Source organism: Hermetia illucens, chromosome 4 (genome assembly GCF_905115235.1).
Source record: "Hermetia illucens chromosome 4, iHerIll2.2.curated.20191125, whole genome shotgun sequence".
In the NCBI taxonomy this organism is placed as follows: Eukaryota; Metazoa; Arthropoda; class Insecta; order Diptera; family Stratiomyidae; genus Hermetia; species Hermetia illucens.
In genome coordinates, this window is record NC_051852.1 from 155,140,009 (window position 1) to 155,161,666 (window position 21,658).

At 45.7% G+C, this 21,658-nt stretch overlaps 1 protein-coding gene across 3 annotated transcripts in view; it reads right to left on the bottom strand.

Annotated features, from left to right (window-relative positions):
* LOC119656178 (prominin-1-A) overlaps positions 1–21,658 on the bottom strand; it is a 50,125-nt gene that overhangs the window by 13,056 nt on the left and 15,411 nt on the right. For all 3 annotated transcript variants that reach the window (XM_038062525.1, XM_038062526.1, XM_038062524.1), the window contains exons 3-10: positions 16,152–16,299; positions 15,948–16,003; positions 12,213–12,442; positions 11,924–12,111; positions 11,754–11,849; positions 6,975–7,186; positions 6,654–6,810; positions 5,440–5,983 (exon numbers count right to left, since the gene is read on the bottom strand). In XM_038062525.1, coding sequence (XP_037918453.1) covers positions 5,440–5,983; positions 6,654–6,810; positions 6,975–7,186; positions 11,754–11,849; positions 11,924–12,111; positions 12,213–12,442; positions 15,948–16,003; positions 16,152–16,299 — 1,631 coding nt within the window. The remainder of the gene's footprint in view (positions 1–5,439; positions 5,984–6,653; positions 6,811–6,974; positions 7,187–11,753; positions 11,850–11,923; positions 12,112–12,212; positions 12,443–15,947; positions 16,004–16,151; positions 16,300–21,658) is intronic.

Below are 21,658 nucleotides of genomic sequence, written 5' to 3' on the forward strand. Positions count from 1 at the left end.
GTTCTGAGTCCTTGGTTCTTCATCATCTACATACCTGTCCTCAATAAGAAGTGCTCCAATAAAGTAGAGACCTTCCAGGCGCGGATAATTTCCTCATCGTAGTAACTGGGGGCTCCAGGCAGAAAGCGGAAGACATTATGGGTTAGCAGGCGTGGCTTTTGACTAACCAATGTAACAGATTCAAAATGCCCGTTAATCTTGAAAAATCTTGAACCATCGTCATCTCGAGGCCACAGACTAAGCGCCTTCGTGAATTTAAAAAGTGAGTTGGAAAAGTGGTCAATTTCACGATGGGGGGCAGCTAGGGACTCCATTCGAGAGAGACTCTCAAACTATATGTAGAGGTGATAAGACTCGGACTATGTTTCTTCTTCGATAGTTATACATAAATACCTTGAGAAGATGATGAAATCCCCCACGGTCGCCTCCCTAAGGCGATGTCTTGACCTCATCAGGCCCACTTCAACTCATGTCATTTTTGCTTTAACTATTGAGCTTCCCCACACTCTAGAAAAATCCTGTTAACGGGAAGAGAAATTCTGAATGCTCTCTCATCAGAGGCAACTATGCCTCCTCTAGCTTATCAACCTTGCATCCCGTCCACAAATGGAAAGCCTTAAATTTCGTAATCCTGGCAGCCGATGCTTTGGTTGACCTCGTGAATGCCGGATTCGCTGCCGAATGCCGAGCTCTGTTCGTTAGTCAGGGCATACCTAATTTAATTGCTTTCGGTCGATTTTCTCGCTTTGTGGCAGGCCATAAATCTATCTGATGACGCAAAGGTCGACATCGACAAAATTATCGGCTCTAAGAGGTCTTTATCTTCTGGTGTCCTGGGCATAGCGGTCATTTTTATAATGAAAAGACAAATGAGGCTGCCAAACGAGTCAGGATGATTGGCTCCTCTCTTCCCCTTACCTCGGGAATCTTAGATACATAGCGCATGTTGGGCAAGACCATTCTTACTTCCTTACTTCCTTGGCTAAAGGCAAGTTCTTGTTGAAATCTTTCATGATATTTCCAGGAAGCCCTCAGCACAGATGATATGAAAATTCTGAATAGATTGCCTATAAACTTTTCCTATAGCAAAGCTTTTCTCGGCAAGATTGTGGCACAGGCCTGCTTTCAACTGACCTAAAACTTACAAATCTTTATTAGACCTTCTTGCGGCGGGCGACTAGTTTCTGTGAATTGACCTGGCCAAGTTTATAAGAGAAACTGGAATCAGACTCTAGCTTCGACCTCTAGTTTCCAGTTTCCTTGAGCTTCTGTTTTTAAGGTTTTGAGTAAAACAAAACCTTATTAAAATTGGTATACTGTCTGTCTGTCGCACGCGATTGACACCAAATTTGGTGAAAAGGTGGGAACTGTCCACGCTCATGCGCACTCTGAGTTACATCATCCTACGTCGAATTTAAGGGGGGATCCCCATAAATGCAAAAGAAGAGTGTAATTTTTTTCACCAAATATAGTCATGTGGGGTATCAAATGGAAGGTTTGTACCTTCCGAAGCCGGTCTTAGTTTTGACATTGGTTTGAAAGCTGGGGAGTGCGGGAGGTTGAAAGTGATCATTTCTTTCACGGACCGATTCTCAGAAATTACCCAACCCACAAATCAGCATTGGCTCCAAAATACACTCCATACCTTTAAGTTCCTTTAAGATCCTAGGATCACGAAATTTTGCCTCAATTTAGGCAATAACAGAGATCCTACAAAGTTTGGTGCAAAACGCACTATTATTAACAAAAATTCAAAACATTCAGCGTTCAGCTTCCGGTTTCCCGACTTGTTATATTCTTTTTTTCAGTATGTTGGCCGGCCTTGATATCGGCATGCACCAACATGCCCCTTCTAAAGAAAATAAAAAACGAACACGGCTTTCGGTTTCATGCGGGTCATCGGAAACTCATCAGACGCTGTTTTGTCCCTGCCCCGGGAGTAATGTGACCGAAGCGGTTTAGAACGTAAAGTTTGGCCGAAGATAGATTTTTGTTTGAGGATTCAGGGGTTCTAAGTCTGCATCCACTTGATGTCGGACCAGAGCACATTGAGCGGGTAGAAATTCGTCGAAATTCCAATATCTTTGTCCCAGTTTGTTACATACATTGTCATTACCCTCAAAATAGAAATCATTCCGGTGCCTTTACAGGCGCAGCAAATTCCCTTGAGCTCATTCACGGAAAATATACATACGTTATGAAATTGGAAAATTTGGTGCAAACCTTGAAAGTATTAATAAACATTTATTTAAAAGCGACTTAGAGCGAGTGTACACTGTTAAGATAGATGAAGTAAAATACTTGAACGTTATACAGATAATTCACATATGTACGAGTTTTATGTGGATAAAAGGATAAAGGAACCAAAAAATCCGTCATGTTTGAAGCTATAAGTTTCAGGTCGTTAGCTTCATTATTTAGAAAAGAACGGAAATGTATTAACGCTTTTCTTCCGATAAAGGAAACTGATCTTTCAATAGATACCAGGGGTCAAGCAGTGCATTGCAGGATAGACTGATGCGGAATATAGCTGCGTTGAGACAACCTAGCTTTCTCTGAGGGTGAACTGTCTCTCCTCTAGGGCGATGCGTGGCTTTTCAGGGGCCAAACCTCTCATCTACCAAGACCGTTATTGAGTGGTGATAAGCACACCCTGTACGCTACGGATCTAGACACCTCCCCCGATCTAGGGTGTCATTCGAACCGTGCCCATTGGATAGTTTCCAGTCGGGGGTAACTGACTGTATTCGAACGGAGCCTCACTGATACCTGGTTGCCTCAGTGAGTAAGTTAGACTCTACCGTGCTACGGGGGGCTATGGCACGGTGGACTTCCTAACCCTCATACTCATGGGAATAAAATGAGTACCAGCAAAAAAAGAAAAAACATAAAACCAATAAAGCGGGACTCCGTACCGCACACAAACTGGTTAATCAGGCAAAGACCCATCTCCGAAATACTGAGAACCAGGTGATTACGCCCAGGAAGCTGGGACTAGCAAAAGCACGTCTGAGATAAATATATCAGACGTCAGGAAGGAGGCAGGTCTTAGTGGCGCAGGTGGTCAACCAGAAGAGGCCCTTAAGAAGGCTCGGGATAGATCTAAGCCATCTTCACCGGAGCCGAGAAAGCGGGAGCAGCAGAGATTAGACCGCATGAAGAGAATAATAATAATAATAATCGTTGGCGCAACAATCCATATTGGATCAGGGCCTTGAAGTGTGTTAGAGCACTTCATTCAAGACCGTAACGGTACACTAGGAGGCAATGTGGTCAGCATTGCGCTCGCCCGAGATAATTACCCTGATTTGACTCAGGTACTCATTCACAGCTGAGTCGACTGGTATCCGACGTCAAATCACGATGCAAATTCCACTGCCACCAGTGAGATTTGAACCGCGACCTTCCGTATGACAGCCTAGTGCTCTAACCACTGAGCTATCCGGACACATGAAGAGAATGCTCCTAAAAAATTCAAACCTGAATCCAAGGGGGGGAGAAAACCTGGGCAGGTCAGAATTGAAGACAGGACTCAGGAAGCCTGTCATTAGCTATGCTAGTACGGTCAAACGCATTCGACAGGCCATACTGCCAAAAACGTCACCCGAGCAAATACTCACTCGTAAGGAGCAGGAACCTATCGAAGACCTTGTCGTCAGGCAGATGTGCAAGGGATGGACTGCGAAACTTATGTTTACCGGGATACGCTTTCGATCAGGTCTTATACTGGAGGACTGCGCGACGGAAGACACTGCGGAGTGGTTTAGGACCATAGTTCCTAAATTGCCAGGCTGGAAAGTAGCAGAACTGTCAACTTGTGATGGGGATGGTATACCAGGAGCACGCATGGTGACAGTTTTTCTCCCAAGAGCCGCAACAATAGAGACGGAAGATCTCATGGGGTTCCTAATCGCTCAGAATGAGGATCTCCTTACGCGACTTTGGAGAGTCTTCAGAAACAAGGTGGAGGGAAAGTTGTAGATCGGGGTAGATGACTGATCCCTGGAGGCAATCAAACGTCGGGGTTGCCATATCAACTATCGATTTAGCAACATACCCGTACATGTACACAGGGAAAAGCCGAGGAAAGACACTTCGGAGGAGACACCGGGTGAAAAGCATACCGAGGTTCCCGAAGAACTCTCGAAAAGCATAGAGATGGAAAGAACTGGATTAACCAGGGAAGTAGACCTGCTGCCCAGTGAAGAGAACAAGCTGAACGACCTAGATCTAGGGCCTCTAGGGATCACGGCGGACAGCGACGCGCAGGAAAGCGGTCGGAGGTAGAGGGCAATACTCCGACCGTGGAGAAGAGCTTCAAATAATAACGGAGTCAATGGCCAGCACTAAGATTGGGGGTGCATAGCCCTGGGATATATACCAAGGGCATGGAGACGGGCAAGTGAGTGGTCTTTATTCCGAAAGCGGGTAACAAGGATCCTTTTCAATCCTTCAGACCAATCGTTCGTACTCAAAATGGTGCTGAAGGTATAGACAACTATATTAGAACTAACGTTCTAAAGTGTAATGCCCTACATCAGTGTCAACACGCTTACTGGGCAGGAAGGTCAACTGAAACTGCTTTGTATCAGCTGTCAGATGTATTACGGGATGCCATAGAAACAATAGAAATAGCACTGTGTGCGCTTTTGAATATCGAAGGAGCATTCGATACGATATGGAACCCATACGCACAAAGAATTTCTTAAACCTCACTAAAAAGAACCTCTGAACCATAGTGGGAATTCTCACTGGTCATTGTCGGCTGAACTATCACTTAGGGAAGCTAGGAGGACGAAACCTATATACACGTCCTGGGACAGTGTCCGGCACTTGTGCAAAGTAGGTCGAGGCATCTGGGAGAACACTTAATACCAGATGCAAAGCTGAAAGATCTGGAAGTAGGGAACATACTAAAGTTCCTGACGGTTATAGGCTTGCTGCTCCCTTAACAGAATAATATTAGATACCAACAACTAGAGTGCGGGGCCAATGCCTTTCTACACCCAGGGTATAAAGAGGCGCTAAAAGATAGGGTTGTATCGAATCTAAGATCTAGAATAAACCTCCTCTAATAGCCGAATAGTTCTAAGTTAGAATTCAAGAAGGACTGTGTAGTCCTTTTGGTGGCAATCTGTCAAAAGTCGACAATCTGTTAATTTATACGTTAATGGAAAAGGAACCTTTTCAAAAGCATCCGGCTTCGAAAGATAGAATACACCATCGGCGATGTATTAATATTCAACGGAGGACAGACCGCCTCATGGGTATACTTCCGGGATGACGTAAAAGTAATGAGTAATTGCCAAGAGGCCATAATGTCAGTCGGGTTAATGTAATGGTCCGGAAGGAGTGTGAATCTGATGCCTTTTTAACATCCACCCAAGGAACAAAGACTTAATCTAATAAAATCTATAATTCAAAAGAACCAATACTTACTCAATAGCCGACGCCAGTGAAACATTTACAATAGACACGTTGCTTCCAGGTGGCCGTAACAGCTCCCCCAAAATACCGTCCTTCGGTTCGTGCTCATAAAAATATCCTGGCCTATCAAACAATTTTCCCAGCGTGTCATATTGCTCTCCATCTACATCTCCATAGCCGTACAAAGTCCTGCATATAATCACCTCCCCATTTCCGCCTATTGTTAGGGAGAAAAAGGCAAACAGCAGGACAAAGAAACTCGCGAGGCAAATAAGGCAAACGCACGTGACTAGAAGGACGGCAGCCTTAACATTTGAATTGCATAAATTGCAGGTCAAAGATGCGAACATGAAGAACAGGATGAAGGCTATCCCGATAGATGTAGTCCATGAGAGGCCCCACAGGAACGCGGACACATGCAAAGCTACGTTGTAGATTGGTTCGATGGACTCCCAGGTTCCTGTGAGCTGGTCCAGAAGGGATGTTATGGTATGCGTCAGCATTTGCGACATTGTGGTCGTTCGGCTCTTAATTAACTCCAACTGCTCGATGGTCTCTGCAAAGGTGAGAAATTGATTAATGGCTTAGAAACCGCGATATCCTGGAAATAAGAGGGAAGCGTTGCAAGTGTGCAGTCATAATTACGAGATATCTGCTCCAAGGGGTGAATTACAGGGGTGTTATTCAAATGCATATAAAATGAAAAGGGACTGTCATTAGTGGGATGACATAAAGGACCGTCAGTTCTCCTCCCACTTCTAGGGCACCTGCAAGTATTCCAAAGTTTATTGTTGAATCATATCTACGCTTCCCGCGAACTGTCCCTTGGTTACAAAGTTCGGGATAAAAAGGATTGCCGGAAATTGTTGCTGGAGTTATACAGTGACTAGGAGCCAATGGTCGATTCTACTTCCGCAGCCCTAGTTGAAAGGACTCCAATGATTTCGCGGTTAGGATACTCCGTTGATGTATGAGCGTTTCAGGAGTAGCGTTGCTTCTGACGGAGTGGTTTCCTGGCACTTTCCATGAATTACATGAACAATGGATCCGCTGGTTAACCAGAGCGTTGGGGTTGGATTTCAGGAGTGACATATTTCGTAGAAAATAATTCAATGCGAGGACAAATAGTTTTGATGAATAAAATGCGGGGTGGAATGGCATCCCCTTCAATGGAGCTTTTAATATTTGCACTAGATAAATGTCTGCATTTTATATTTGATACTCACTATTCCGCTGCGTCAGCGTGTCCTTTTTCACTTGTACTGGAAAATTGCCAAATAGAGATTTTGATACGCCAACTTCAACTGTTAGATTTTTCACGGCACCATCAAGTTCCATCTCGCCAAGGTATCGCATTTGCAGGATGCCCTGGTCCTCTTGGAGCTGAAATGGAAGGAGACTCCGATTCAGGCTGTATTGGATGCAGGAGTATAAAAATGTCGACGGGGATTATATAGCAATGGTGGAAGTAAAACGTTTTTGTGTCTCCATGGAAGGATTTTATGAAAAATCTTTGTTATGGAGTTCTGTAAACTTTCTCGACTTACGGTTTTTAGCACTTCAATAATTCGATTCTCCTCGAATCCACGTATCCGTAACGTGTTGCAAAGTGGGCGATCCCGTATCGTGCATTGTCTCTGCAGAATCGATAGTCCAATTTGAAGGTCCTCCATTTCTTCTTTTGCGATTTCCGAGATATTTAGGGAGTTTTTAACGGCATTTTGTAATTTTGTTATTCGACTTATTATTTCGGAGTTTGCTGAAAGAGAGAGGAAAGAGCTTTTCTTTTTAACTGAAGAGAAATTTTCTTGGAGTCCTTTGCTTGTTGGGGTTGTGATGAAATATATTTTGAAAGGTTACTTTCTGGGGGTTGTCGGTATCGACGATAGGACTAAAGGTAGTCGAATCTGATTCTTACCATTTGGCCCGTTCCAATTCGCAGTTGTTACTATTTTTATTGAGAATTGAGAGCAAGAATGTTCAACAAATGGTGATTAGTAGGATTAGACCTAGAGGAATAGGTGGGATCAACCAGTCTACCGTAGGATATACTGACGCGGAGTATACCTCCCTGGGGCCAACCTGTCTTTCTCTGACAGTGAGTTGTTCCTCTTGGAGGGTGATATGTGGCTTTCCAGGACCCAAATCTCTGGTCTACCAAGACCGTTAGTGAGTGCTGATAGCCACACTCTGGGGGCTGGGGAGTCGAAAAACACCTCTCTTAATCCAGGGTGTCATGCGCCCATTCGATGGTTTGCAGTCGGGGGTAACTGACTGTATTCGAACGAACCCTCATTGATACTTGGTCGCCTCAGTGAGTAAGTTTGACCTTACCGTGATACGGGGGCACACAAACTGGTCAACGAGGCGGAAGCACATCTCCAAAGCACTAAGAACTAGGTGATTACACCCAAAAATGGAGAAATTAGGACGTCAAGCAATGGATCCAAGGCCAGGATTGGCATACTTTGAGGACTACAACCAACAAACACCAGGAGTGATGGCAGTAGTCAGGAAGGCTGCCATTAACCATGCAGGTGCGATCAAGGGCATTCGAGTGGCCATACTGCCAAAAGCGTTTCTCGAACAAATACTCACTCGGAGCAGGAAACTACCGAAGACCTTGTGGTCGGCCAGATGCGCAAAGGATGAACTGCGAAGCTTGTGTTCACCGGGGTACGCTTTCGACCTGGTCATATACTGGTGGAACACGTGACGGAGGATACTGCAGAGTGGCTTAGGACTATAGTTCCTAAATTGCCAGGCTGAGAAGGCTGGGGATGATGTTCCTGGAGCATACATGGAGACAGTGTTTCTTCTTAAAGCTGCAGCACTAGACACGAAAGATCTCGCTCAGAATAAGTATCTGTATACGCGATTATGGAGAGTCTTCAGAAGCAAGGTCGAGGGTAAGGATAGAGTCGTCGCGATTGGGGCAGATGACCTTGGAAGCGACCAAAAGTCGGAGTTGCCATATGAACTATAGATTTGGCAACATACTTGTGCGCGTGCACGGAGAAAAGCCGTGGAAAGACTCTTTGGAGGAGACGTCGGGTGGAAAACTTACCGAAGTTTCCGAAGGAATCTCGGAGGTCACAGAGGTGGAAAGTACTGGATCCAGCAGGGAAGTAGACCTGTTGCTCAGTGAAGGGGAGAAACTGCACCATCTGGACTAAGATCTTCTAGGGCTGCCGACTGTAAAAAAGAGCTCTAAACATTAACGGAGCCAATCTCCAGAACTAGGATAGCCCAACCTCCATTATGCGAAAGTTGCATCTGCGGTAATTGCAAGGGCAAGTTTCAAGGAGAACATTGGAATAGTGCTAGCTCAGGAGTCCTGGGTGTACTGGGAGGAGATACGCTGTCTGTAGGGAGGAAGCACGCAGGTTATTTTGGGATTCCTCTTGCGACAAACCAAGATCTTGTATGATTCTTAAACATAGTTTAAAATATTTATATTTTTTTGAGTTTCTGACCGGAGACCGTGCGACACGTGGATAACGTGTAACTGGAAGCCGGGAGGAGCCCTCGAGAGGCAATCGTGGCATCTGGCTACTTCCTAGGAGGAAGTCGCAGGAGTGGCGGAGTACTATGAGAGAAGGGCGCTACCACTTCTCCTCGGCCGCGAAGCCAATGCCCATCACGAAATGTGGGGAAGTAGCGACACTAATCGAGAAAGTAAGTTCCTCCTTGAATTTATTTTTGGCAATAAGTTAGAGAGGGAACACTCCAACATTCGTGACCAACACTAGAGAAGAAGTGCTAGACATAACGCTAGGGAATGCTCTGATGTATGGGCTGCTCAGAAATTCGACGGTGAGGGATGAGCCCTCTATGTCAGATCATAGTATAATTAGATTTAACATTGAGGGCAACTCTGAAATAAAAAGAATAATAAGAAATCCCAAGAGAATGGATTGGGATTCCTATGCAACGCACCTGAGCAGCAACATGGCTCACATACAAAGGGGTTTTATATCAAGAGTAACCTAAGCTAGAAACAGTGGTGGGAAACCTCAACAAAGTCGTCATTGACGCATATGAGGCCACCTGTTCGGCTAAGATAGTTAAGTCACCAAGGGATGTACCCTGGTGGAATAGGAACTTAGCCAGAATGAGAACAGAGGTTCGAAAGCCCTTTAACCGGGCTAAACAAATCGGAGACTCGCTCGGGTACAAAAATGCATTGACTGCGTATAGCAACGCGACCAGGGAAGCCAAACGAAACATCATCATCAACGGCGCAACAACAGGTATTCGGTCTAGGCCTGACTTAATAAGGAACTTCAGACACCCCGGTTTTGCACCGAGGTCCACTAATTCGATAGTCTTGAAAGCTGTCTCACGTCCTGAGCTATGCCATCACTCCATCTCAGGCAGGGTCTATCTCGCCTCTCGGAACACGCATTATACGCTCGGATCGCATTATAATGTCTGGATACTCTAGGTTCCAGGTCATGTTGGGTTAGAAGGCACTGAGGCAGCGGTTGAACTGGCCAAGAAGGGAGTAGGAACGCCTCTACACGGGCCAGAACCGTTCTGTGGTATCGGAAACGGGTTCATGGCTATGACATTAAAAAGTGAAAAGGAATGGCTGAAGGAACCATACTGAGGGAGTCTACCAGGAATGGAGCAGTTCAGGGTGCTTATTGAAGAATACGAACTCAAGCGAACCGAGAATTACCTACGGATTAAGGAATTATCACCTCGGGAGATTAAGGTTATCTACGGAAACTGCTTGTAGGTTCTGTGCGCAATGTGTTGAAATCTCTACACAAAAAAAAAATTGTTTTTTCTTATTCGCAAGTGTTGATATCTTTATTTTTGCAAGTAACGATATTTCGGAAACCACTTGTTCCCTTCATCAGTGCTGCTCCTAACAAGTCTCACAGACTTGTTAGCACTGATTTCTGTCGTCGCTTCTCTATCCTCTATCTTTCGTTCCCAGTCCTCTGTTCTCTGTCGTCTGTCTTCTATCCTCTCTGTCCTCTCTCGTCTGTCCTCTGTCCTTTGTTCTCTGTTATCTTTTGTCTGTTCTGTGTCATTTGTCCTCTGCCGTCTGTCCTTTGTTCTCCCTACTTTGTTCTCTGTTCTCAGTCCTCTGCCCTCTGTCCTCGGTCCTCTGTTCTCTGTTCTCCCTCCTCTATCCTCTGTTTCTTCTTCCTGTCCTCTATCCTCTGTGCTCCGTTCCCTGTTCTCTGTCCTATGTCCTCTGTTTTCTTTTATTTACCTTTTGTCCTCTGCCCTCTATTCTTTCTCTTCTGTTTTCTGTTCTCTATCATCTATCCTCTGCCTCTGTTCTGCTCCCAGAGCGGATTTTGAAAAAGATGGCATCAAAGTAAGTTTCCTCCGCGATATTTCGCATTCAACATGCCGGTTCCTAGCCAAGGTTGAAGGGGGAGTGTTTCAAATAACTCATTTAATACTATTATTTGTAAAAACTTTAGAGATTGGTGAAAGCGGACGCACGGCTCAATTGCGATTACTGGATTGTCATTATAAGTGTCTTTATCTCTGACGCAGCAGAAATTGTCAGTTAAGTTCTAAAAATATTTACAAGCCTTAAATAGCTATGGAAGCATGGAGCCAGGTGTGTGTCGTGACAAAATGCAAAAACTTCAGTGTAGCATGCGCGTAGTAAAAGGAGTTCAACCATTTCATTGGTTAGAAGAGTAGAATCAGAATGTCGCAAACAACTATGTTAGGCATTATAAGAACGTGTCCCAATATGAGGGAATTTGTACCTTTCGATAGTCCTGTGAGGAATGTGAAGTTGAAGACAAGGCGAAGTAACTATTCACTATCAACACATAACTGATAGTGATGATGCCTACCATGATCGATAATATCTCACCACAGGATGAAGCTTACGCCAACCAGATGTTCCCCCATACACATTCGGTAACGAGGCTACCCTTCACCGGATATTAGCAGTAGAGATGGGATGAGTAGGTGATGCATGTAATATTACAAAAGTGATATCACCATAAAGTGCAATATTACATTACCACCGCCCAGCGCGATCCAAACATTACGAAACATTGCAACATTTCCCAATATCACCACATTACCTAACATCCCCGCATTACCTAACATTCCCGAAATAACGTAACATTATCGCATTACCAAAGTAATGGTGATATTACTTCTGTGATAGGTAATGTTTTGTAATGTGATATCACGTTATAAACCATCGCCAAACATCGTCCCTCTTCATAGTGAAGGAATCCGCGGCGGTATCGCTCGGAGATGATTTCAGGTGAATATGGGGATGCACATTTTATATTTAAGTAATTTGAATGTCGGCTGTTGATTGGTATACTTACATTGAGTGATGGCAGATAAAGTGTGAAACGCGAGTTCTATCCCAGTGCTTGCAGCTACATCTGCCCGAATCGGTTCACCTAGTAGAATGTCGATGTCTTTAAAAGAAAGGGTCATTTAAAAAATAAGTTCTGAATTGCAATATCAAATGGAAAGTAACAAATCTACTTACCTTCTAAATCGTTGATTATACTTTTAATAGCTGTATCAAAACCACTATCTAAGGATTTTGTAATTTGTACGTGAGTATCTTTCAAAAATAGTTCAACATCGCTTATTGAGGATTTTATTAGATCAGGCCCAGAATCAAGTGTATGTTCGAATCGTTGATTAGTCATCATCATGGTTACGTCGCATGATCTTCAAAAGGAAATTATTTAATTAAATTTTTCAACGGGTTGAAATTAATTCTGAACATAAGTAATAAGTTCTGAAATGAGAAAAGGACATCATTCACTCACAATAGTAGTAAAAAAATTATGAAAATGATTGCAATTGATGTCCGTTTTCGGCATGTCAGCACGGTTTCCACGGAATCGTCGAGAAGAATTACTGGCTCCTCGCTCTCCTCGGCTTCTTCAACCGGTGGTTTTCTTCGACAACACCATGATATAGTGAATACCAGAGGCATGAGTGCTAATGTTATGAGAAATGTCATAACAGCCAAGAATCCTGCTTCGATTTTGGCCGCCTGAAAATAAAGGAGGTCTTTTATGTAAGTCCTTATCTATGGAAAGGAGAATGTGGAGATCTTAATTTTAATGGTGCTGTAAATTGATGCACAAAGGAAGCGCCAACAAATGGGTGATTGTTGAAAGGCTTTGCGTCTTTCTTATGAAAGGATGCTGAGAGGAGCGACTAAGTATTCCATCTGCACATAACTCGTAATGCTCAGACCATTCACGTTAGTTTAATATTGAAACAGGTTGCTATAACCTAGCCAATTAAAGTCGGATTTCCAACAAACTTTTCAGTATGGTGCCTTATGTGATGACCTCATGAACACAATGTCTTACTTCTACGACAAACCAGTCAATTTCCTATGATATGGAACAACATAATGATTCTGTTCACATTTTTAGTTCGATAGTTTTTGAGGGAACTGGGGTAGAGGCTGTGTCCCCGAGGGTACACCTGTTGTTGATTATTGCGGCCCGATCCCTTGCACACGATGCGCTAATGAGTTTTCCATGGAGAATACACATAAATTAATAAACAAAATTGACGAAACAACAGGGAAGAAGGAAGAGCTGAGTGCATTTGGGTGCAGAACAAAAATGCGCCGTTCACCGCAGCGATCAGCGAAAGAGGCCGCAAGGGCTGACATACCCGATATGAGAGGAAGCCTTATCAAGTGGCGCGACTGATCGTTAGGAGATGGCAACTCCAATACCTTATAGTGCCCTGTACCGAAAGAAAGCCCCCGAAGAGAAAACGCTCATCAGGAAATGCGGAGCAGTCATGGAACGTATGCGGTCAGCAACGTTCTTCCAGAGGAACATCAGCTAAAGCATTAAAAATGGGCTGATGGGACTGGAGCAACTGGACCGCATCTCCTTCTATAGGTAGCAGAAACAGCCGCACTCCTCGCTGCGAATGGACCGCAGATAGCCCACTGCAAAGCCCCACTGAAAAGCGGAAAGAGGACGACGTGCTTGAAGGAGACTTCATCGAAGCAGTTTCCAGGGCCCAAGAAAAGAAGGCGAAGAAGAAAACAAAGGTAACAACTGACCATGCCGCCAGGGATACGTCTGTCTCAAGACAAGGAGGCTGCAAACCAAAAGCTAGGTGCAGAAAAGACGAGGAAACGAAGAAGGACTTGACCGTCGGGCGAAACATTTGCGGAAGTCTTGAGTGAAATCCGCTACAGGATGAGCAGAGGTGTCTTCCATACTAAAAACGAGGAGCGGCGAACTGGACCCAGAGGTGACTAGCAAGAGTACGTTCTGCAAAGTGGTTAAGGGGCTATTGCTTTTTAGAAATCCGGGATATTGATTGCCTCACAGAAAAGGTCGAAGTGGACGAGGCGATAAAGCGTGAATGTCCAGAGGTAACCAATGCCCGTATTGGTATCACCTCTGTAAATGCTCGAGGCCAAAAACTCGATACGTAGTATACAATGTACAAATGCGGATAGTCCCCACCAAATGCTACAGGTGTGTGGACTATGGACACACACAGCAGCTTGCAAGAGACCGCACAGGAGGACAGCATGCCGGAGATGGGACCAAGTAGGTCATCAAACGAAGACTTGCAATGAAAGCGAGAGTTGCGTTCTGTGCAGGGATCGTGGCGCATCTGGTGAGAGCGTCGCCCACAGTGCAGGCTCGGGACGGTGTCCAATCTTCAGGATGGAATTGGAACGGGCTAGGGTGCGAATGGCATGAATCGCATTTTCCAAATTGACATGCACCGGAGTGACACCGCTCATCAGTCGCTAGCACAGTTCGCAAATGGTGATCTAGTGCTAATTAGCGAGTAATACCGAAACAAGGACCTGGCCTCCTGGTATCTCGACTTATCGGGCACCGCTGCCATTTGGGTTCGGGACGATATTCGACTTCGGGTTCTTGCCAAAGGCCGAGGGAATGGAACCGGAACCGGTGTTTAGGGATAACGTTTTTCAACGTTTACTTGACGCCAAACGAGACGATGCCGGACTTTCGGTGCCAGCTTAATGTTCTGGAGGACGCCACGCCGTTTCGAGCACGGAGGGACGAATTTTGGTAGGTGCCAGGCCCGTTGAATGGGGCATACCTCTGTCAGACTTCAGAGGGAAACGGATTCTGGAAATGGCGGCGAGAACCGGGCTCGTAGTTTTATATATCGGATCCACGCCAACGTTTCGGCGCCCAGGCTGTGAAAGAAGCATTCTTGACATTACTTTTTTGTTGGAATCTCTGGTATCATCGGTGAACGGGTGGCGAGTCCTAGAAGACTTCTCGGCAAGTGATCACCAGTACATCGTGTCCCGCTCCCCTGCCTGTAGAATGTTGCGAGGGTGAATATCGGGAAGTTAGCCGAAGCTCGGGGGGTGGTAATGTCGCAGCTGGCGCCATCATAAATTCCGTGATGAGCCTGCGGCGTGTGAGGCTTCCATGCACTGGAAGGGCCCCAGCTGCGAAAAGTCCTATATGTACTGGTGGACGGAAGAAATTGTCGACCCACGGAGGGAGTGTCATAAGCTCCGCCGTTTGGCACAATGTTTGCACGCCAACGAGGAAGCATGCGCCATAAAGGCACATTACAGATCAGCAAAAATTAGACTCCGTTCCGCTATAAATAAAAGCAAAGCTCGCGGCTGTCAGAACCTTATCAACGAGGTGACTGAGGACGCGTGGGGACTTGGTTATAAGCTTGTCAACCAGAAATGCGGGGCTGTGCGGAGGCCCTGCATTTTAAGCAGTCGGTTCTGTTCTATGGCGTGAAAGTATGAGCTGATGCCCTTGACTAGGAGGTACATCGTAAGCGCCTTGTTCAAGTGATCCCTGTTGCCCTCCTTGCCAAGGAGCTATCTACCGCCATAAGGGCAAAAACTTAAGAGAGGTGGTTGCCCGTGAAGAACGTCAACGCACTCTTGCCGAGTGGCAACTCTCTTGGCAAAATGAGCCAAGAGGCAGATGGATTGCGCGGCTTATCGACAATTTAGACTTTTAAGCGGGCATCTGCTGATTTTGTGTTCCGCCACGATGCTGAACATACCTTTTTCTCTTGCGAGAGGTGGGGCGGCTTTCGTCGGCAGCTTTATGCAGACACAGGGGAGCTCTCTCCAGATAAAATTGCCAGAGAGATGCTGAAGAGCGTTGGCGGCTGGAATCATGGTGCGCATTATGTTCGGGATCTTCTTATTGCGAAGAGGATTGAACTCGACCGGCATCGGGATCGGATGGTAAACGGTTTCCTGAACTAACAGCTCCCTTCCTCCCCTCCCCTCCCGTTGGTGAAAGGGATTATCTGATTTGAAGGCTCCCAAAGCCGGGAGAGCGAAGGGCTAGCTCGAAGTAATTTGCTAAACGGTTTTAGGCTAGTTCTCTGATGACAGGGAGGTGTTTAGTTGATAGTCCGAGAGTTTACTGTTGCGGGAGTCTAACACTCTCTGCGTAAATGTATTTACCTACTCTACTTCCAAAAAAAAAGAAAAATAGACCAATAAGAAACAAAGTATCTTAATTTTTAGTCCAATAATATTCACTTACCTTTCCAAGAAACTCCTCAAATGAAATGTTGGAATGGATAACATCATGGACGAGTGCTGAAAGTAGAAACAATGGGTCACTAATTGCAGTAAAATGGAGTCCTTTTTGAGCACCCCCAAAACATATCTGCAGCAGAATGCATGTAGCATACCCACACAAATACGCTCAAGGGGTAGTTTCAAATTCAAATCTTAATCAACTTACGAAGCGGTATTTCTTGTGGTGTGATGAACGATAAAAAGAAACTGACGTACGTAAATGCAAATGGTCCTTGATCGAATCCGAATCGTGGTGTGGCGTAGTTAATCGTTTCTGGACTCAATTCGGACAAATCCTGTGGGTCGTCTGAATGCTAGAATGTAATGTACCAAAACATGGAGGAATATAAAAAAAAGTTCTGCATTTGAGGGTTGAAAAAAAGGAACAAATGAAGAGGATTGAATGTCGGTTTTTATCTACTCACATTAAGGATGGTTGCTATGAGGCTGTCCTGTTTTAAAATGTTTTGCTAACGCTCAGATAACCGTTTTTTATTACTCTTGAATTTGGGATATTACATCGATAGGGAGGGTGGAAGACAGTTCAGGATGAAAGTAATCGAATGGAAATTGAGTAATGCATTTGATTGGTAAATATGTATATATCTTAAGCCTCGATTTTTCCGGATGTATAGAAGGATATAGAGGATCTCAGAAAAATGAAAACATCGACAACTTAGAGTGAATGTTTTGCCTATCTAACAAGGGACTAGGTATGTTTTCTGAAAAAGGGAAGCGTAGATGCAAAGAGTTTGATTTTTTTCAAATATTGGGCTAAGAAGTTTTTGAGGGGATTTTGTTTAATAAATGATCACTTTCAGCATTTCCCCACTTTACAACAAATGTCAAAACTAAGGTCAGCTTTCATTTCATACTCCACGTGCATGTTTGAAAATAGAACATTCTACAACCTCATTCACGTAAAAAGTATGAGCGAGTATGTAGTTGGGACTGGGACTTGCGGAGGAAAAAACGGAAGCGGCTCCTATCACCAAGCGGCGCAAAAGAAATTGCGTTCGCATTAGAATTGGGAGTCATATCACCACTTCCAAGCATTTGTGTGTTCTTCCTTCAGGACAGACAGACAGACAGACGAGATATGTTCGCGGAGCTGTTGGAAACGTGCATGTCCCAGAGTATCTTTCTAGCACCGTGAAAGCGGCAGAAGCTGGTGCTGCTGCCTAAGGCTGGCAAACCGCCAGCGGAACCATCCTCCTATAGACCCATATGTCTTCTAGACATTATGGGGAAAATGTTGGACCGGGTTATTTATAATAGACTATTCCCAGTCGTCGAGAGCGAAGGGGGTCTTTCAGATAGGCAGTATCATCATCAACGGCGCAACAACCGGTATCCGGTCTAGGCCTGCCTTAATAAGGAACTCCAGACATCCCGGTTTTGCGCCGAGGTCCACCAATTCGATATCCCTAAAAGCTGTCTGGCGTCCTGGCCCACGCCATCGCTCCATCTTAGGCAGGGTCTGCCTCGTCTTCTTTTCCTACCATAGATATTGCCCTTATAGACTTTCCGGGTGGGATCATCTTCATCCATACGGATTAAGTGACCCGCCCACCGTAACCTATTGAGCCGGATTTTATCCACAACCGGACGGTCATGGTATCGCTCATAGATTTCGTCATTGTGTAGGCTACGGAATCGTCCATCCTCATGTAGGGGGCCAAAAATTCTTCGGAGGATTCTTCTCTCGAACGCGGCCAAGAGTTCGCAATTTTTCTTGCTAAGAACCCAAGTTTCCGAGGAATACATGAGGACTGGCAAGATCATAGTCTTGTACAGTAAGAGCTTTGACCCTATGGTGAGACGTTTCGAGCGGAACAGTCTTTGTAAGCTGAAGTAGGCTCTGTTGGCTGACAACAACCGTGCGCGGATTTCATCATCGTAGTTGTTATCGGTTGTGATTTTCGACCCTAGATAGGAGAAATTGTCGACGGTCTCAAAGTTGTATTCCCCTATCCTTATTCTTGTTCGTGCTTGTGTTTGACCAGTGCGGTTTGATGTTGTTGGTTGATTCGTCTTCGGTGCTGACGTTGCCACCATGTATTTTGTCTTGCCTTCATTGATGTGCAGCCCAAGATCTCGCGCCGCCTGCTCGATCTGGATGAAGGCAGTTTGGACGTCTCGGGTGGTTCTTCCCATGATGTCGATATCGTCAGCATAGGCCAGTAGTTGGGTGGACTTGAAGAGGATCGTACCTCTTGCATTCACCTCAGCATCACGGATCACCTTCTCGAGGGCCAGGTTAAAGAGGACGCATGATAGCGCATCGCCTTGTCGTAGACCGTTGTTGATGTCAAATGGTCTTGAGAGTGATCCTGCTGCTTTTATCTGGCCTCGCACATTGGTCAGGGTCAGCCTAGTCAGTCTTATTAATTTCGTCGGGATACCGAATTCTCTCATGGCCGTGTACAGTTTTACCCTGGCTATGCTATCATAGGCGGCTTTAAAGTCGATGAACAGATGGTGCAACTGTTGTCCATATTCCAACAGTTTTTCCATCGCTTGTCGCAGAGAGAAAATCTGATCTGTTGCTGATTTGCCTGGAGTGAAGCCTCTTTGGTATGGGCCAATGATGTTCTGGGCGTATGGGGCTATCCGGCCTAGCAGGATAGTGGAGAATATCTTATAGATGGTACTCAGCAACGTGATACCTCTATAATTGCTGCACTGTGTGATATCTCCCTTTTTATGTATGAGACAGATTATGCCTCGCTGCCAATCGTCAGGCATTGATTCGCTGTCCCATACCTTGAGCACAAGTTGATGAACCACTTGGTGTAACTGATCGCCTCCATATTTAACCAATTCGGCTGTAATTCCATCGGCTCCTGGCGACTTATGATTTTTTAGCCGATGAATTGCACGGACTGTTTCTCCTAAACTTGGTGGTGGCTGTATTTGTCCGTCGTCTTCAGTTGGCGGGACCTCCAACTCGCCGATGTTCTGGTTGTTCAGTAGCTCATCAAAGTACTCAACCCATCGCTCTAATATGCCCATTCTGTCGGAAATCAGATTTCCCTCTTTGTCTCGGCAGGATGAGCATCGAGGTGTATAAGGCTTCATCCTGCTGACTTGTTGGTAAAACTTCCGCGCCTGGTGCGGTTGCTCCCTGTACTTTTCTAGTTCACAGACTTGTTGGTTCTCCCAGGCTTCCTTTTTCCGTCTGTGAAGTCGCTTCTCCGCTCGACGGAGTTCGTGATAAGTCTCTGCGCGTGCCCGCGTTCTTTGAGAATGCAACATTACTCGGTATGCGGCATTCTTACGTTCCGTTGCTAGCTTACATTCATCGTCAAACCAGCCGTTCCGACTCCTTTTGCGGCTGGGGCCAAGTATATTTGTGGCCGTATCCATGATAACGTTCTTCAGGTGGTTGTGAAGATCATTAGTTGATGCTTCATCTCCAGGTCCTCTATTGACTGCGGTTATTGCGGCATCCATTTCCCTCTTATAGGTGTCGCGGAGGGTTGTGTTGTGGATGGCTTCAGTGTTCACTCTCACCTGATTGTCAGAGGGGATTCTAGGTGGTATTGTTATTCGAGCTCGGAGCACCATGCCAACGAGATAGTGATCCGAGTCTATATTGGCCCCCCTATATGTTCTGACATTCATCAAGGCTGAGAGGTGGCGGCGTTCGATCAACACGTGGTCAATTTGGTTGAAAGTGGTCCCGTCTGGAGAGGCCCACGTATGTTTGTGGACCGCTTTCCGCGCAAACCAGGTACTTCCAACGACCATTTCGTGTGACCCTGCTAATTGAATAGTCCGCAGTCCGTTATCATTTGTTTTTTCGTGTAAGCTATGGGAGCCAACGTATCGCCTGAATACGGGCTCCTTCCCTACTTGGCTGTTAAAATCCCCAAGTATGATTTTGATATCATATCTGGGACAGGCTTCGAGGGTTCTTTCTACTGCCTCGTAGAAGGTATCCTTCTCCGACTCTGCAGTCTCCTCTGTAGGGGCGTGAACGTTTATGAGGCTTATATTTCTAAACTTGCCTCGCAAGCGCAGAGTGCATAGCCGTTCGCTTATACTTTCAAAGCCGATAACAGCAGGTTTCATTTTTTGGCTGACTAAGAAACCTACTCCGAGCACATGGTTTACTGGATGGCCGCTATAATATATGGTGTAGTGGCTCTTCTCCAGGAAACCGGTCCCTGTCCATCGCATCTCTTGCAACGCTGTTACATCAGCCCTATATTGGGACAGGGTATCGGCTAGCTGCTTATCAGCTTCATCTCTGTACAGGGAGCGCACGTTCCATGAGAAAATGCGCAAATCGTTGTTCCTTTGTCGTTGCCGGGTCCGTCGTTTTAATATCCATCCTATCCGAGGCTCCTGTTGTGGCTTCGTAACGGTTGTTTTCCGTGTAGGGTTGTCAGCCCTACCCAACCCCCAACCTGGAGGACCAGTTGGTACAATTTGTCCCGTTTTTAGGCGCGGGAGACTCGCCTTCATCCTTCTCCGTCTGCAGCTTTTCGTCAAGAAAGAGCTCCCAGCGGTCACCACGTGGAGGTGGAGATAGGGTTTGGTAGTAGAGCTGTTGGTGTTGGTTCAGCAGGCATTTCCCAGGTTTTATGCTCCATCGTGGGTACCAATCCACGTTTCGCCCCGGGACCTATACTACCCTTTGACCACCATAGGCAGTATGGGTTCCGTAAAGTCAGATCAACCATTGATGCCATCAAAATCACGGAAGCAGCAAATATTGTGTGGTGGTCACCCTGGATGTGACGAATGCATTCAACTCGGCCAATTGGAACCTTATACGAAAGTCTCTGGCGACGATTGGTGTTCCCACCTACCTCGCCGCTATTATAGATAGCTATTTACATGAGCGAACACTCTGGTATAATATCGATGATAGACCCAAGGAGCACGTCGTCTCCGCGGGTGTCCCACAGGGCTCTGTACTGGGCCCACTACTGTGGATCATGTATAATAATGTTCGTAACCTTCCGGTTCCGGAAGGCGCCACGGTCGTGGGTTACGCCGATGATATAGCACTTTTTATGGTCGCAAAGCATCTCGAGGATGCTGAGTTGTACTCAAGCGAAGCAATCAGTGTTGTTAAGGCTTGGTTAGGGAGTGCTGGACTGGAACTCGCGGAGGAAAAGACGGAAAGGGTCCTCATCACTAAGCGCCGCAAAAGAAATTACGCCTGCATTAGAATCGGGAATCATACCATCACTTCCACGCCGGCCATCAAATACTTGGGGGTGATGGTAGACGGAGGATTAAATTTTAAGCAGCACATAGAGTATACTCGCAAAAAAGCATCCACCACGAGTATGGCTTTCCCAAGGATGATGCCGAACGTAGGAGGACCGCGGCATACTTGCAGGCTGCTCATCGCCAGAGTGGTGAGTTCTATCCTGCTGTATGCAGTCCCAGTTTGGGGAAACGCGCTGCAGGTTTTAGGCAATGCATAGAAACTGAGTACGATTTACAGAAAAACAGCCTTAAGGGTGTGTTCTGTCTTCAGAACCGTCTCAAACGATGCAGCGTTCGTCATCTCGGGATTGATGCCAATTGGCATTCTGGCGAGCGAAATGATGAACATTTATAACACCAGGTCCATCTCTCCCTTATCGCAGGTGAAAAAAGCTGAAAGAGGGAGATCCATAAGCAGATGGCAACAGCGGTGGGACCAGTCAG